Below are 18,030 nucleotides of genomic sequence, written 5' to 3' on the forward strand. Positions count from 1 at the left end.
CCAGCGGCTTGAGAAACTGAAAGCACGTGAGAGCGTATGCCCAAAATCTCAAGAGGAGGATGAAGAAGGGATTAGTACGTGGTCATCCCCCCAGGGAGTACTTTCTAACTCTTCCTCCCACCCCCTCACCTCTGTTTCTCTCTGGTAAGCACACACACCCTACAAAAAATATAAAAAAAAGAAAAAGAGGCGCCAGCAGATGGCATGGTGGTTAAGGCACTGGACTCCAACATGGCCAATTAAGGTTCAAGTCCTAGACCTGGCTGCTTGCTTTCTCACTTTCCCTCTCTGTCTCTCTCTGGTGAGCACACGTGCCCTAAAGCAAACTTAAAAAAAATTAAAAAAAAAAAAAAGAGAAGAAATTAAATGAATATTTTTTTTAAAAGGAAAAAGAACTGAGCAATAAAAGCACAATTAATGTTAGCTTCTACCACTTAAATATTTAATGAAGATTTCAGAAAAATCAGATACTACTTGACTAGTATATACTTTCAAAATAATTAGTTTTAAAATACCCTCTAATCAGGACCAGCAGATGGGGTAATGGTTATGTCGATGGATTCCCGCACAGCCAACCACAGTTTGGGTCCCAGACCCGACGGCTTGAAACTCACACTGGGCACATGTTCATGTGTGCCCAAAATCCCAAGAGGAGCATGAAGGAGAAGAAATTACAGGATGGCTATCCCCCAAGGAATGTGCCTTCTCACTGTCTCTCTGTCTCTGGCGAGTGCACATGCACTACAGCAAAAATCTCTCTAAAAGAAAATATCTTCTAATCTTTCAAATCTGGGGTCTTTAATAAACTGAAGAATGAGATAAATATAAGATTATATACAGAAGTACAAATCTAAGCGATTAATGAGTGATTTACAGGTATAATTGTGAAATACATGAATATCTTTTCATATATACAGCCCATTCTGCTTATTAATTGTTTCGGTGTAAATAAATGCTTCAGAGCAAATCACAAACTTTATCAATATCGGTCTTCTATAATTCCTGGCTGTGAATGATGAATGTTTGTAGAAAGTCAATGAAGAAAAAAAACTGTATTATTTATTGTACCATCTACTTAATAAGGGAAAGATACTAAGAGTCATCTCTGATTTTCACAATTTAAAACAGTGCAAAGTCTCTTCAAGTTTTTTCTGAATAAAATAAAATGAAAATTCTTTTATTCTCTAAATCAATTAATTCAAAAATCCTTTCTTCCTCTGGCCTAAGGCATTGCTATAATTAATTTATAGACTACTCCTTAAAAATAATTTCTCCACTTTGCTTCTCTATCTATATTCCACATTATTCCAGAAAAGATCTTTTTTTGAGATAGAAAGCAAGAAATCACCCCCCCAGGGGGGATGGCCATGCCGCAATCCCTTCTCCTCCATTCTGCTCTTAGCATCTGGGGCATACACGCACACGTGCCCGGTGTGAGTTTAAACCACCAGATCTGGGACTCAAACCGCAGTTTACATGGGAGTCCAGCGACATAGCCATTATGCTAACTGTTGGTCCCCAGAAAAGATCTTACATGGCTAATTGTTTCTCAGTGTATTTCTAGATCCAGATACCTTTTAATCGGGGTTAACTGGGATTTTTTTTTTTTTGTCTTTTCTCTTTCTTTTGTTCTTTTTTGCTATAGGGTGTATGCACTCACCAGAGACAGAGAATGGGAAAGTGAGGGAAACCAACTCCCAGGGCACATGGCTACACTGCATATTTTCCAAGCTGCCAGGTTCAGGACTCAAACCACATACTCAGCTATGTGGCATCCAGCCGCCTTAACCACCTGGTGACCCTCTTTCTTTCTGTGTAATTTGTCAAAGGGCAAATGTGTTCATCAGGAAGACAAAGAGGAAGAGAAAGAGAGATGGAAAGTGAGAAAGCACCCCCCATAGAGAAGGGTCACGCTCCATCCCCTCACCTCCATTTCTCCCTGCCTTCGGGATTTTGTGCGCGCACACACACACACACAAACACACACACAGAATGTCTTTCAAGTTAAGACCATGCAGTCACCCAATGTGGGATCTGGATGCCTTAACCACAACGCCATCAGCTGTCCTCATACCTTTTAATTACTAATTAAATTACAGCGGTATGCGGTGTTTCCCAGCTCCATAGTTTTCTTCTTCTGGGCATTTTCTTCTTTACTTTTACAGTTAACACTTACAGTCAGCAGTTTGTGAATATATTATATATAATATAGTTTTCAGAAGTAAGAATATCACATAAAAATGCCTAAAAGTTACTGGTATGGCCTCACATGAAACCCTAATTTTCTTCTTTAAATTTCAGATTCTTATGAATGCAAATATGTCAACTATTCATAACATGTAAGACTCGATGTCCAGAGATATTTAAGACATGGCCTCCTCTTTAACAAAACTCAGAGTCCGGGAAAAAACGTAGAAATGTACACACCTAATGAAAATTAACTTGACATAAGTTATGCTTGAAAACATGAAACTGACTGAGACTAGCACATGGCAGGTACTCAAAAAGTATTTGTTGAGACCAGCAGTTAGCGTAATGGCTATGTCGTTGGACTCCCACGTAGTGGACCGTGGTTCGAGTGTCGGACCCGGTGGCTTAAACTCATGCCGGGCGCGTGTGTGTGCATGCCCAAGATCCCGAGAGGAGAATGGAGGAGAAGGGATTGTGGCATGGTCATCCCCCCTGGGGGGTGATTTCTCACTTTCTGTCGCTCTGTCTCTCTCTGTCTGTCTGGCAAGCGCATGTGCCCTATAGACTATTCATAACATGTAAGACTCGATGTCCAGAGATATTTAAGACATGGCCTCCTCTTTAACAAAACTCAGAGTCCGGGAAAAAACGTAGAAATGTACACACCTAATGAAAATTAACTTGACATAAGTTATGCTTGAAAACATGAAACTGACTGAGACTAGCACATGGCAGGTACTCAAAAAGTATTTGTTGAGACCAGCAGTTAGCGTAATGGCTATGTCGTTGGACTCCCACGTAGTGGACCGTGGTTCGAGTGTCGGACCCGGTGGCTTAAACTCATGCCGGGCGCGTGTGTGTGCATGCCCAAGATCCCGAGAGGAGAATGGAGGAGAAGGGATTGTGGCATGGTCATCCCCCCTGGGGGGTGATTTCTCACTTTCTGTCGCTCTGTCTCTCTCTGTCTGTCTGGCAAGCGCATGTGCCCTATAGCAAAAACCTCTCCAAAAACAACAAAAAATATGTTGAAATAATGAAATGAATGAGTCAGGTTCATCCACTTGAAAGAGAGAACACCTGAGCTAGACTAAATCAGTTTTTTTAGACAGAGACTTTTGCTATAGGACGTGTGCACTCATCACAGAACAAAAAAAGACAGACAGAAAGTGAGAAATCAGCCCCCAAAGGAGATGGCCTCGCCTCAATCCCTGCATGGCAGTCCAGCGATGTTACTGTCTGCCCTCTGCTGGTCCCAAGCTAGACTAAATCTTAAAGGACAAAGAAACCTTCAACAGGCTAACATTGGGCAAAAGATTACTTCAGAAAGAGGAACTCACTTAAAAGTAAAGAGACAGGGCTGAGAGGAGGTGAAAGGGAGTCATTTAATGGACATGCAGTTTCCGTTGCACAAGCTGAAAGCATTCAGGAGCTGACTGCATGCACAACGTCAATCATCTAACGCTGCTCAACTGTACACTTAAAATAGCTAAGACAGTAAATAAATGCTATATGATTTTACTACAATTGTTTAAAAAAGGGGTGGGGGGACCAGCAGTTGGCATAATGGCTACATCACTGAACTCCCACCTAGTCGACCGCGGTTCAAGTCCCGGACCTGGTGGCTTAAACTCACACCAGGCACATGTGCATGCGTGCCCAAGATCCCGAGAAGAGAATGGAAAAGGGATTGTGGCGTGGCCATCCCCCCTGGGGGGTGATTTCTTGCTTTCTGTCTCTCTGTCTTTTTGGCGAGCGCACACGCCCTATTGCAAAATCTTCTCCAAAAAGAAAAGAAAGAAGAGAAAAAGAATAACCAAAAGGAGGTAACTACATATAGGGCAAATTAAACAAACTTCAGGGCAATAATTGTGGTAAGGCATGGGGATTTTGAGGGAGAAATGGAGTGTCAACCAGAAAAGAAGTAAAAAAAAAATGTAAAAAGATACCACTAGAACGCGCAGTCTGTGAGACCCACAGAGCTCGAGCTAAGTGGCTCAGAATTTATCTACATATCAAGGAGAAGCCTTTGGAGATTGAAAAGCAGTAACAAGACATGGTGACTTTCTAAAACTAACTCTGGAAGAAAGATGTGGGTGGAATTGGAGAACAGAAGCACAGATGGCAGGACAGACAACCAACAAGAGGTTACTCAAAGAGTCCAGGTCTAAATTAAGCACTGGCTTGTAAGAACGGAAAGTAAGACAAAGCTGCAGAGAGCCTGGATCCAGTGAGAGCCCAGAAGACGGCCCTGGACTCTTAGACAATGAGGAGATCACTGCCACTCTCAGGAGACTGAGCAAATGGAAAACCAAGATTACAGGGTGAATAAATAGGAATACTAGAAATATGCAGACTATTTGCTATTAAGAATTTTGGAAGTAAAAAAGAAGAAAGGGAATAGGGCAGAAAGTAAGGAAAAGCAGAGAGAAATGATTTCGTGCTTTTGCAATTTTTAGAACCAGAAGAAACAGAATGGGAGGGAAAGTGATATATACTACTCCTAGTTCTGGTCCATAAAACTCCCAAACATAATCCTTTGGGCTCGTTCTTCCTATCTGCCAGCTGGATGTCATCACCCAGGGTGACCTTGGAAACCACTTACTGGATAACAGAGCCTCCATCACTCATGTGACAGGGCCATGCTATCAGGGCGGCAGTGATTCCAGTGATAAACATATGCCTACTGTGTGGGCCACTGGGACGGAGAAAACAAAACAGGGAGAGGCGTTGAGCAAGGGGGAGGGCCTAGGGGCTGAAACCCGTGAAAAAGAGGAGAAAGATGTGGCCACATCACTATTGCTGCTATCTTCTGGTAGAACAATGTAAGAGCACCCAGAAATTAAGCAGAATGATATTGACTCAACCATTAACTGGAGAGTTCTTTTTGAAGCAGTATTTTCTATCATACTTTCTGTTTTGCTAAATTATAAAACTGTCTTTTATGTTCAAAAATTAGTTTTTAATTAACTACTCAAGCCACTTTAGAAAGGCCCTAATTTTCCCATTCAACTTGTACCCAGAAATATTCCTAAATATCTTGGGATCCTCTCAAATTAAGGCTGTTGAGAAAAGCAATATAAGTCATTTAGACTTCTAGGAAAAGAAAATAGATGATGAGCCTCAAATGTTTCACTCTACGAGTTCTTTGAACTCTTCTTTGCTTTTTTTCTTTCTTTAAGTTTATTTATTCCATGGGTGAGAGAGACAGACAGACAAATGGACAGAGTTACAACACCCCCAACTAGGTCTGGATGCCACAATACAGCCCCAGCTTCAGCCAACCTGGACCTTGGACACACACGTGCCCATGTACTCAGGGAAGTCTCTGGACACAAACCGTTTGCCTTCCCATGTGGTCTGACTCATAGAGCACGCATTTTGTTTTGTTTTAAAGAATTATTTAACTTTATTTATTTATTTTAATTTGACCAGAGAGGAACAGAGTAAGAGAGAAAAAGAGAGAGAGAGAGAGAGACAGAGGGAAAGTGAAAGAGCAAGCTGCCAGTTCTGGGACTCAAACCGCAGTCAGCTGGCCATGTGAAGTCCAGTGCCCTTAACCACCACGCCTCCTGCCAGCCCAGAGCACTGTGTTTTTACCACCGCACCACCATCCGGCCTCCACTCTTCTTTCTTAACTGGTAAGTGTCTCCTGAAGAACACAGACCAACTCTCTCCGAAAAGTATGCCTGAGCTGCGTGACAGAGTCAGGTTCACGTGAACAGAACTGCCTTTAAGTGAGCTATGTCCTCTTTGTACCTGTTGGGACTCCAAGGTATGGTGGGGGTCATGCTGATGTCTGGAAACAAAACCCCATTGTCCTTGATCCTGTCTAGTGCATAATGCATTTCACAGAGGGGTAGTCGATTTAACTGAAACTGAAGTTCAACCTGGAACACAAAATTAATTAAAAAAAAAAAAAAGAGTAAATATTAACGCTGGCAGGTGACTAGAATACCTTGTGAAACAACTGCTTGGGGGAACAACTTTAGAGTTTTTGTTTTGTTTTTTTAAATTTGACATGCACCCGGCGTGAGGTTTAAGATGCCGGATCTGGGACTCGAACCACAGTCAACTACATGGGAGACCAGCAATGTAACCATTACGCTAACTGCCGGTCCCAGTTTAGAGATTCTTTTAAAGTACAATTATAGTTACCTGGGTAATACTTGTTTATTTGGCACTAGGCACTGTAATGAGCCTTTCTATGGATTCTCTCTCATCTAAAAGCACCAATGACACATTATTAACCTTGTTTTACATATTAAGAAACTAAGGCACTTGTACATCATTTAATCACTAGGACTCCACCATTCCTATGAAGGGTTCATTTGATAAAACTAGTAGGGACCAGCAGATGGCATAATGATTTAAATTGCTGGACTCCCACATAGTCAACCGTGGTTCGAATCCCAGACCCAGCAGCTTAAACCTCACACCAGGCACATGTGCGTGTGTGCCCAAGATCCTGAGAGGAGAGTGGAGGAGACGGGATTATGGCATGGCCATCTCCCCTAGGGTGTGATTTCTCGCTTTCTGTCTCTCTGGCAAGTACATATGCCCTAAAAGCAAAAATCTATCTTTAAAAAACAAAAAGCAGTATCATGTCTGAGAAATAGCATGTCTTGAGTGATGACCAGCCCTTTAACACTGGATCGATTAACTCCGAAGAAATATCGGGTTGTTGGAAAAGTCATGACATATCTTCTCTGTTTTTCTATGAAAAAACACATCATAACTCTTCTGACGATCCAGAAATAGTCACCAGGTGTTATGTTTACAAAGAAAAACAGATAGCCTTCCAGTTAAATATGCACACTGAACACTCAAGTCACCCAAAACCTCACAAAGACAGAGAGAACAGTTGCACTGCAGATAAGAGAAGTTCCAAGATGCAGCTTAGTTGCTTTTCAACTATTCTTCCATCGCTGATTTAAAATCCTAGTCAGAAAGCTCAATTCTCATGTAAAACTGGAAGATTCTAGATGTTATCTTAATTAAAAAGAAACTGGGGGCCAGCAGGTGGCATGGTGGTTAAGGTGCCGGACTCCCACGTGGTCGACCATGGTTTGAGACCCAGACCTGGCAGCTTGTTTTCTCTCTCTTTCTCTCTCTCTCTCTCACTCGCTCATGAGCCCTATAGTAAACTAAAAAATAATAATGATAAATAGAATTAAATAAATATTCTTTAAGAAAAATGTTTAAAGAATCTGTTTACTTTAGGAGATGCCAGAGATCCAATTCCCAACCCACCAGTATAGGACGCCCCAGTCAACTACTCTTTGGCTTAAGGTAGAAGAAAAACGAACCAGGAGAAGGATATCAGGTGACATCGAGACTAAGGCAAAATGCCGTCACCTTGAAACATACCTGCGTGTCACAATCAGGCCGAAGATTGAGTTCTTCACAGCATTCCCTGGATATCCTTAAAAATATATACTCTTTTGTTTTCTCTTCAATAGTAGCTTCATAAACCTTCTCTTTGGTTCCCTGGGACTGTACTAGCTTCTCTTTAGGAACTGGTAATAAATACACAGCATTGACTTTGGTCATCACCAGTCGTCCAGCCAAAGTATCTTCCGAAAGTGTTTTAGTAAGCTTAAAGCGACCAAACAGTTGTCCGTTCTGAGCATACTTTGCACCTCCAGAAACTCCAGTGAGCATGAAGCTTGCTAGAATCTGCAATTGCACTTTAAGGTTGAACCTGAGTCAGAAGAAAACTAGTTTGAATGTTTCACTCCAAAAGAATAAAAATGAGAATAATACAACAGAATATACATATATGAAATATTAAAAGTTCTTGCCAACTCCACTCCCTTGAGCTAAAGACTACACACAAAGGGCCATAAAACAGTTCATGGAAAATGTTTATTATGTATCAAATTGCACACAGATTTTTAAAATGTTTAAGTTCACTTATTCATGACAGAGGAAGTACAGACACACCCAAGAGAGGTCGGGTACCCACGCCCGGTCTTGCGTTGCCGTGATCGCCTTCCTCCGGACCTCCAGCCCATCAAGGCATGTGGTACGTGCACGTGTACCCAGCATGTTTCAGGTCACCCAGGCCAAAGCTCTGAACCCACAGCTGGCCATGCGGCTGCCAGCACTGTAGGTCAGCATTCAGCCGCATATGCCACGGAGGCTGCACTGGATTTTGAAATTTTCTGCACCAAAATAAACTCGCACTTTAATTCCTGTTTTCTGTGAACTCTCTTTTTGTCCTTTCCTCCTTTCTTTCTTCCTACCATGTGCTATAGAGTAGGAGGGAGAGAGAAAGAGAGATAGGGAGACAGAGAGAGAGACAGATACTCCCAAGAGGGTCTTCACGCTGTAATCTATCGTGAGCCCAGACCACAAGCACACACACAACCAACACGATAGGGTGGTCGCTGGGTGCAAACCAAGGACCTTCCCAAGCGGTCAGCCTCACAGAGCACTGCATCACTGCCAGGCCACTGCCCAGCCCCTCTGTGAACTTTTCAAAGCACCCTTGTACTATTTTTCTACCATTAATCCAATCTTTTTAAAGTGAATAAATTCCCAACAGAAGTTATAAAGATAAATACTTGTTGTGTTGAAAATAAGCACATTTGGGGACGGCAGGTGGCATGGTGGTAAACGGCACTGGACTCCCACATGGCCAACCACAGTTCAAGTCCTGGACCAGGTGGCTTGCTTTCTCGTTTCCCCTGCCTCTCTCTCTCTCTGGTCAAATTAAAAAATAAGTAAGTTAAATAAAATAATTGTTTTTAAGAAAAGAAAAGAAGCACAATCAAAAAAGCCTGAGAATTTAAAATGAAACTAAATGAGGCAACCAGCAGTTAGCGTAATGGCTATGTCGCTGGACTCCCACGTAGTCGACTGCGGTTCGCGTCCCGGACCCAGTGGCTTAAAACTCATGCCAGGCGCGTGTGCGTGCGTGCCCAAGATCCCGAGAGGAGAATGGAGGAGAAAGGATTGCGGCATGACCATCCCCCCTGGGGGGGTGATTTCTCGCTTTCTGTCTCTATGTCTCTCTCTGTCTGGCAAGCGCACGCGCCCTATAGCAAAAACCTCTCAAAACAAAGAAAAAAAAATGAAACTAAATGGTAGCTGGAAGGTAGTGTGATGGTTAAGAACGCTGGACTCCCAAGAGCGCTGGACTTCCATAAGGCCAACGACAGTTCAAGTCCTGGACCCGGTGTCTTGCTTTCTCACATTCCTCTCTCTCACTCTGTCCTGCTCTGGTCAAAATAAATAAGTAAATAAGTAAAGAAAGCTAAATAAAATAATTTTTAAAAAATAAATATAAACATATAAATAAATAAAACTTTTATTAAAATGAAACATTAGGTACTAATCAATATGAAAGTCTTTTTGAAAATGCCATTGGAAGGAACCAGCAGTTAGCGTAATGGCTATGTCACTGGACTCTCATGTACTCGACCGTGGTTCGCATCCTGGACCCGGTGGCTTAAAACTCACGCCGGGCGCATGTGCATGCATGCCTAAGATCCTGAGAGGAGAATGGAGGAGAAGGGATTGAGGCGTGACCATCCCCCCTGGTGGATGATTTCTCGCTTTCTGTCTCTATGTCTCTCTCTGTCTGGCAAGCGCACGCGCCCTATAGTGAAAACCTCTCAAAAAAAATGCCATTGTAATAATTAAGACTTTTTTTTAAGAAAAAAGAATTTTTTTTTTATTTTATTTTATAATAATATAATAGAGAAAGAGAGAGAAAGTGAGAAAGCAAGTCACCAGGTCTAGGACTTGAACCGTGGTTGGCCATGCGGGAGTGTCCTTAACTACCAAATCACTTGCTGGCTCCACAATTAAGACTTTTTGGAACCAGAAGGAAATATATCACTTTGAAACTACAACGAGCTTTAAACTAATTGCTTTCCAAAGTAGACTGCACCAAAAGATTCTAACCATAACATTTTTCTTTCAGGGCCAGCAGGTAGCGTGCCAGGTTAAGGCACTGGTCATGGGTGACTGAGGTTCAAGGCTTGAAAAGTCATCCTGGGTGGGGACCAGCAGATGGCATAATGGTTACATCATTGGACTCCCACATGGCCAACCATGGTTCAAGTCACAGATCTGGTGACTTAAAACTCATACCAGGCGCATGTGCACTCACGCCTAAAATCCCAAGAGAATAGAGGAGAAGGAATTGTGGCCATGTCCATACTCCCTGGGGGGTGATCTCTGGCTTTCTGTTTCTCTGTCTCTCCAATGACACTCCTACATGGCCAACCACAGTTCGAGTCCCAGATCTGGAGACTTGCTTTCTCACTTTCCCTTTCTCTCTGTGTCTCTCTTGTCAAATTAAAATAAATGAATGAAAAAATAAAAATTAAATATAAATAATGTTTAAATAAATAAATAAATGGCATTGCTAACCTTGGCAACAGTTACACTCCTGTGTAACTTTCAAAAAAATTGCAAAGCTATATAGTGAATTTCACTTCATGAAATGTCTAACTATATAAATGGCAAAAACCAACTAAAATAATTAAGGCAATCCTTCGGTTTACTGAAGCAGGGGAAAGGAACTGGGGTAGACTCAACAGCAACTTCAGATCTTCTTAAGGATGAAATGTGCATCCCCACACTAGGCCTGCTGTGCCTGCTCTTGGCACTACAATCCAATCAGGCATGCCACTGCACAGTTTAACAGTCAACAATGGCTTCAGCGAAAGTCAATTTCTCTCAAAAATGCACCTCTTAGAATTAGATTTCACTTCAAGGTAGAATTATTATTCAATGCTCATAAACAAGTGGCTGAGAATAAGTTTTTTTAAAAGTCTCAAAAAAACTCAAAAGCATTTTCAGAAACTTAAATGAAATGAAGTGCAATACTGTCCTTAGAACCTATTTCACACTAAACAGAAACAGAAAAAAGAAAATCTTGGGCCAGCAGGTAGCGTGGTGGTTAAGGCAGCTGGATTTCTACATGGCTAATGGCAGTTCAAGTCCTGGACCTGGTGCCTTGATAATCATGCCAGGAGTGTGTGTGTGTGTGCCCATAATCCCGAGGAGACTGGAGAAGAAATTGGTGCATGATGCCCAGAGGAGCAGGACACAGTTCTTGCCGTACAAAACTTCTATTTCATCTAAAGACAGACTACAGATATTGAATAGCGATCATATTAGGACCTATCTTTATTTAGGTCCTAATTTTCATCTTAATAATTAAAAATATCATCCAGTGGTCCAGCAGATGGCATAGTGGTTACATCACTGGATTTCCACATGGTTGACCACGGTTCAAGTCCCAAACCCAGTGGCTTGAAACTCATGCCAGGCACATGTGCATGCATGTGTGGCCAAGATCTCAGGAGAAGAATGGATCAGAAGGGACTGCAGTGTGGACATTCCTCTGGGGAGCCGATTTCTCACTTTCCCTCTCACTATCTCTGTCTCTCTCTCCAGTGAGCCCACACACCCTAAGGCCAAAACCTCTTTAAAAAAAAAAGAAAAAAGAAAAAACTATCCATAGTGAAAAAAAAAATTATTATAAGGTTTTTAGCCATAGAGTGTGTGTGCTCTACAGAGACAGAGAGACAGAGACAGAAAGGTGGGGAGATGAGAAATCACCTCCCAGGGGAGAAAGCCATGCCACAATCCCTTCTCCTCCATTCTCCTCTCGGGATTTTGGGCACCCATGCATACACATCCAGTGTGATTTTCTTTTTTTAGAAATAATTATTTTTATTTAACTTAATTTTATTTATTTGTTTGTTTGTTGTTTTAAATTGATGAGAGAGAGAGAAAGTGAGAAACCAAGTTGCCAGATCTGGGATTCAAACCACAGTTGGCTATGTGGGAGTCCAACACTCTTAACTACCATGACACCTGCTGATCCCCCCAGCATGATTTCCAAACCTCCAGGTACCGGACTCAAACCGTGGTCAGCCATGTGGCAGTCAAGCGCCTTAACTACCACGTCACTTTCTGCTCCTGTAAAGACTTTTTTTAAAAACAGTATTTCTAAAGCTCTAAAGTAACTTACTTGCTGACTTCTTTATACTGGGCTATCTCCTCAATATAAAGGAGGTCGTGCAACCGTGACTGATAGTTGGTCTTAGTCAATGATTTGTCTAAAACGGACTGGGTAAACAGCTGGTCAGCAGAGAGAGGAATTTGGTATCTGATAAGAAGACTCTTCTCCAGATCAGTAGTTTCATTAGGTTCAAAATCTATAATGGTCTTAGAAGAAGAATCCCAACGCTTAGCTGTGGTTACTAGCTGTTGCTTTGCATGCATCAGGTATTCAAGATCTACACGGAAACAAAAAAACACATTTATAAAGGAGCATAACATTAAAATTCTCAAATAACACATTTAGTGTTACACATAAAATTACACATTTAGTAACAGAATTTTATATGCTAGAGCTAAAATTCTTAAAAACAATTAAAAAACCCACTGACAGAGCATTTCCCCCATATCAGAAAGATTTTTGGTCTATTTTAACAAAATAACATTAATGGGAATTCATGTAAAAAAATTTCTTTTATATCAGGCTAGGACAAGCCATAAATTTTTAAAATACAAATTAACATTTAGAATTTAACTTTTTAGTCAAGAGAAACTGATGTGCAAGACAATATGACAAGTTCTTCATAAAATAAATTCTGTGAGGTTATAATCACTTTCCTCTTCCTCCTAGCAATACCGGCCCCATTACAGGAAGAGATTCCAAAAACAGAAAGGTCAGATCTTTCCTTGTGTGGTAAAACACGAAAAAACGACCTGAAGGTTATCTTACAGACAGACAGAAATCTTTTAGAAAATAATCACCTACAAAAAAAAAAAAAAGAAAAGAAAATAATCACCTACAATACTGCTAATTCCTCATTAAATGTGAAATGATGCAATGTAAATATCATATCCAAAAATCCCAGTTGAGCCTCAGTTAAATTATACTGTAAGTAGGGCACAAAGTCAAAATGAAAGATAGTTCAAGTTCCAACATCTCCGAGAAGACGTAGAATACCAGCACGGGGTGAAATCCATCCCGACACGAACTCCAGCACTGGATAGGTTACTCGTACTAAGGGCTACTACTTTTCTAGCGGGTGAAACATGCGACATTATAAAAATGAAATTTAACTAAAAGAAGAGTTGCCTGACTGACTACACTAAGATCCAGTTTTAACATAATTGGAAAGGTGCTTTCACAGCTTGAGTACAATTTTAGTATGAAATAATAAAATGCTTGGACAAAGACTAGTGAGGCTCTAAAGTCTAAGGACGAAGTATGCTAAGCTATCTTCAAAATGAGAACATAATGCATAATGGTCATGTTTTGCTTAGTGAGCGATGTTGTAAAATTTAAATGTCACATATACACTACAAAGATATAAATATAGTCATCCACCAAAAGAAATCCCTTTATTCACGCAAATATTTATTGAGCAGCTAAGGCAATACAAAGGTGATTAAAGCACAAAGGGCCAGCAGATGGTGTAGCAGTTACATCACTGGACTCCTACATGGCTGACTGTGGTTCAAGTCCCAGACCTGCTGGCTTCAAAATCATACCAGGCACACGTGCATACAGGCCCAAGATCCCAGGAGGAGAATGGAGTAGACAGGGCTGCAGCATGGCCATCCCTACTAGGGTGAGATTCCTCACTGACTCTGTCTTTCTCTCCAGTGAGCACACACACTCTAAGGCAAAAATCTCTACTAAAAAAAAAAAAAAAAAAAAAAAAAAAAAAGGGCAACAAGGGGAACCAAGGGTTAAGGGGCGCGGCAGGTGACACAGAGGTTAAGGGTGCTGGACTCCCACATGGCCAACTGCAGTTCAAGTCCCGGACCTGGAGGCTTGCTTTCTCACTTTCTCTCTCTCTCTCTCACTCTGTACTTCTCTGGTAAAATTAAAGTAAATGAATAAATAAATAAAGTTAAATAAAATTTAAAAAGAAAAAAACACAGTAAAAAATGTGAGGCAAATGTACAATAGAAAGTGAAGTGTAAGGTTCACTGAATCACAGCAGTCAAGAATAAGTGCTTCAGGAAAAAGGTGGCTTCCGGCCTGGAACGGGATATAGGTCAAATGAAATTTAATAGTAGCAAACAGCCTGTCCTATTATCTTAATAAGAAATAAAACCCAAAATTATAAGGGTCCTAATTTCTAACCTTTATTCTCTGAAAAGGCATTTTTACATGCAGTTTTATTATTTCTCAAATTTCAACATATTACAACTGTAACCATCAAGTTGTAAAGGCAGTCTGCTCTTCAAAAATTTGCGCTTTTAGAGCCAGCAGGTGGCATGGTGCTTTAAGGCACTGGATCACACATGGCCAGCCCAGGGCTGGAGTCCTGGACCTAGAGGCTTGAGAAACATACAGGGTGCATGTTCATGCATGCACACATTCCAAGAGAAGAAACTGCACACATTGCCAACCCTCTTTGGAGGGTGATTTCTCTCTCTTTCCTCGTCAAGTGCACTCATTTTCTGGCAAAAATATTTTAAAAATATGCACTTCAAATTTCTCTGAATTAATGGCTTATTTTTACAACAGTTTTGCAAGCAGAAGTTTCCTAAAGTAAACTAACCACATTTTCTTCTTAAATCACTCTAAAATTGAGCCCTGTCTATTTATTCATTAGATCATTGCTATGAAACATATTTAAAACAATACAAATGCTAACACTTCTAAAACAGATTATACTATTACTCAAGATCAGATGCTTTGGTCAAAATAGCAAGCATAACCATAATCTTCATCATAATTCAAAAGTCAAAAGAAAAATAACAGTGTCACAGTGCCAACAAAATAACCAGCTTTTTGAAAAATGAAAACTAAATACCTAATACAGTCATGAGCCACATAACATTTTGATCAATGATAAAACACATATATGAGGGTGGTCTCTTACGATTACAATAGAGCTAAAAAATATTCCTATTGCGAAGTGACTTCATAGCCATATAACATCACAGCACAACACATCACCCACACATCCGTGGTAAGGCCGGTGTGAACAAACCTACTCGCTGCCGGGCACAGAAAAGGACAGGACATACAGTTATGCACAGTACATAGTGACAATAAAGGACATCTACCTATGGTACCTACTAACTGATCTACAATACTGCCTACTACACTTTTTACTGTCAAGAGTATCCTCCACTTATTGGGACCAGCAGTTGGCGTAATGGCTAAGTCTCTGGACTCCCATGTAGTAGACCGCAGTTCGAGTCCCAGACCCAGTGGCTTAAACTCACGTCAGGCGCATGTGCATGTGTGCCCAAGATCCCGAGAAAAGAATGGAAGAGAAGGGATTGCAGTGTGGCCATCCCCTTGGGGGGGGGGGTGATTTCTTGCTTTCCGTCTCTCTCTCTCTCTGGCAAACGCACATGCCCTACAGTAAAAACCTCTCCAAAAAAAAGAATATTCTCCACTTATCAAAATAACAGTTGGCTGTAAAACAGTGTACCACGTTACTCGGGCAGCAGCCTCACATGCCTCAGCTCTTGATTTACTGTGTCTCTTGACTGTTCATTTCCTCCTGTGCATGGTCTTCCTTCAGGTTCTTCTGTTCATCATGGCCTTGAATGAAATAAGACATGGGGGTCGAAGACAGTGATATGGATGATCCTGACCCTCTTGCCGGCCTCGGTTAATGTGCATGGAGTAAATAAAAACAGAAAAAGCTTATCATGGGGCTGGCCGGTGGCATGGTGGTTCAGGGTGCTGGACTCCCATTTGGCCAACTGCAATTCGAGTCCCAGACCTAGTGGCTTGCTTTCTCACTTTCTCTTTCTCTCTTGCTCTGTCCTTCTCTGGTCAAATTAAAACAAACAGGGGGCCAGCAGGTGGTATGGTGGTTAAGGGCACTGGACTCTCACGTGGCCAACCATGGCTCAAGTTCCGGACCTGGAGGCTTGCTTTCTCACTTTCCTTCTCTCTTTCTCTCTGTATATTTATCTGAAAATATTAAAAAATAATAATAATGAAGTTAAATAAAAATAATTATTTAAATAAATAAATAAAGTTAAATAAAATAATTCTGGAAAAGAATTTTGGTATAGCTGTACAATGTTATTTATGTTAAGTGTTACTACAAAAGAGACGGAAAGTTTAAAAATTGTTTAAGTTTAAAGTTAAAAAGTTACATTAAGTTGGGACCAGCTAATAGTGTAATGTTTATATCACTGGACTCCCATGTAGTCGACCACGCTTCGAGTCCCAAAACCGGTGGCTTAAACTCACAAGAGGAGATTAGAGGAGAAGGGATCCCCTTCCCGGGGGGTGATTTCTCGCTTTCTGTTTCTCTGTCTTTCTCAGTCTTTCTGGTGAGCGCATGTGCCCTATAGCAAAAACCTCTCCCCCCCCAAAAAATAGAAGTTACATTAAGCTAAGGATAATTTATTAATGAAGAAAAAAATCTGGGAACCAGCAGTTAGTGTAATGGCTATGTCACTGGACTCCCACGTGGTCGACCACGGTTCAAGTCCCAGATCCAGTGGCTTAAACTCACGCCAAGCGCGTGTGTGTGCGTGCCCAAGATCCCGAGAGGAGAATGGAGGAGAAGGGATTGTGGCGTAGCCATCCCCCCTGGGGGGGTGATTTCTCGCTTTCTGTTTCTCTGTCTCTCTCTGTCTGTCTGGCAAGCACACGCGCCCTATAGCAAAAAGAAAAAAAAAGAAAAAAGAAAAAATCTGTTTTTACAAATTTAGCGTAACCCTAGTATACATTGTTTATAAAGTTGATAATAAGTGCACAAAACTGTCCTAGTCCTGCACATTTACTCACCATTCCCTCACTAATTTTCCAGAGCAATTTCCAGTCCTGCAAGCTCCATTCTCAGTATTGCTATACCACTTTTTATACCTTTTTTTAAGAGAGAATTTTTTTCTATATGTCATGTGCGCTCACCAGAGAGACAGAAAGCGAGAAATCACCTCCCTGCGGTGCTGGCCATACTACAATCCCTTCTCCTCCATTCTCCCCTCCAGATTTTGGGCAGGCATGCACGCACACACACACCCAGCATGAATTTTAAGCTGCCTGGTCCAGGACTCTAACCACGGTTGACTACGTGGGAGTCAAGTGACATAACCATTCCACCATTTGCTGGTCCCCCATTTTTTTATCCTTTGTACCATATTTTGACTGTATCAATGTGTTACAGTCATCTACAGTATTTAGTACAGTAACAAGCTAATCAGGTTTCTAGCCCAGGAGCAATAGGCCACACCACATAGCCGACGTGTGCAATAGGCTGTGCACTGGGTTTGCATGAATACACATTAGCATGTTCCCACAACACAACTGTCTGACCACGCATTTCTCAGAATGTGTCCCTAACGTTAAATGACACACAACTGTATTGAAAAAACTGTTCAGTATGTAGTAAAAGGATATCTAACTTCTATTTGGGTGTAAAGAAATTCTATTTCAAAATTTTATTTTGAATTTTACTTTATTTAAATTAATTCTAACACCTAGATCAGTATTTTATTCACACACTTTAAAAAGCTGGTGGTGGGGCAGCAGATGGCATGGTGGTTAAGGGTGCTGGACTTCCACATGGCCGACTATGGTTCGAGTCCCAGACCTGGTGACTTGCTTTCTCATTTTCCATCTCTCTCTCTCTCCCTGGTCAAATTAAAATAAAAAATAAAATCAATACAAAAATTCTTAAAAAAAAAAAAAAAAAGGTGGTGGTTCGGGGTCAGCAGATGGCATAGTAGTTATGTCACTGGTCTTCCACATGGCTGATCATGGTTCAAGGCCTGGACCTGGTGACTTAAAAATCACACCAGGCCTGTTTCTGTATGTGCTTAAAATCCTGGGAGATCAATGGAAGATAAGGGATTGTAGCATGGCCATCCCTC

At 41.3% G+C, this 18,030-nt stretch overlaps 1 protein-coding gene across 5 annotated transcripts in view; it reads right to left on the bottom strand.

Annotated features, from left to right (window-relative positions):
* Nucleotides 1-18,030, bottom strand: part of HELZ (helicase with zinc finger) — a 206,108-nt gene that overhangs the window by 109,113 nt on the left and 78,965 nt on the right. For all 5 annotated transcript variants that reach the window (XM_006146767.3, XM_027771163.1, XM_027771161.1 and 2 more), the window contains 3 exons: nucleotides 12,185-12,452; nucleotides 7,558-7,891; nucleotides 5,947-6,077 (listed from right to left, as the gene is read on the bottom strand). In XM_006146767.3, the coding sequence (XP_006146829.1) occupies nucleotides 5,947-6,077; nucleotides 7,558-7,891; nucleotides 12,185-12,452 (733 nt within the window). The remainder of the gene's footprint in view (nucleotides 1-5,946; nucleotides 6,078-7,557; nucleotides 7,892-12,184; nucleotides 12,453-18,030) is intronic.

This window comes from Tupaia chinensis, unplaced genomic scaffold (genome assembly GCF_000334495.1).
Source record: "Tupaia chinensis unplaced genomic scaffold, TupChi_1.0 Scaffold000187_1, whole genome shotgun sequence".
Lineage (NCBI taxonomy): Eukaryota > Metazoa > Chordata > Mammalia > Scandentia > Tupaiidae > Tupaia > Tupaia belangeri.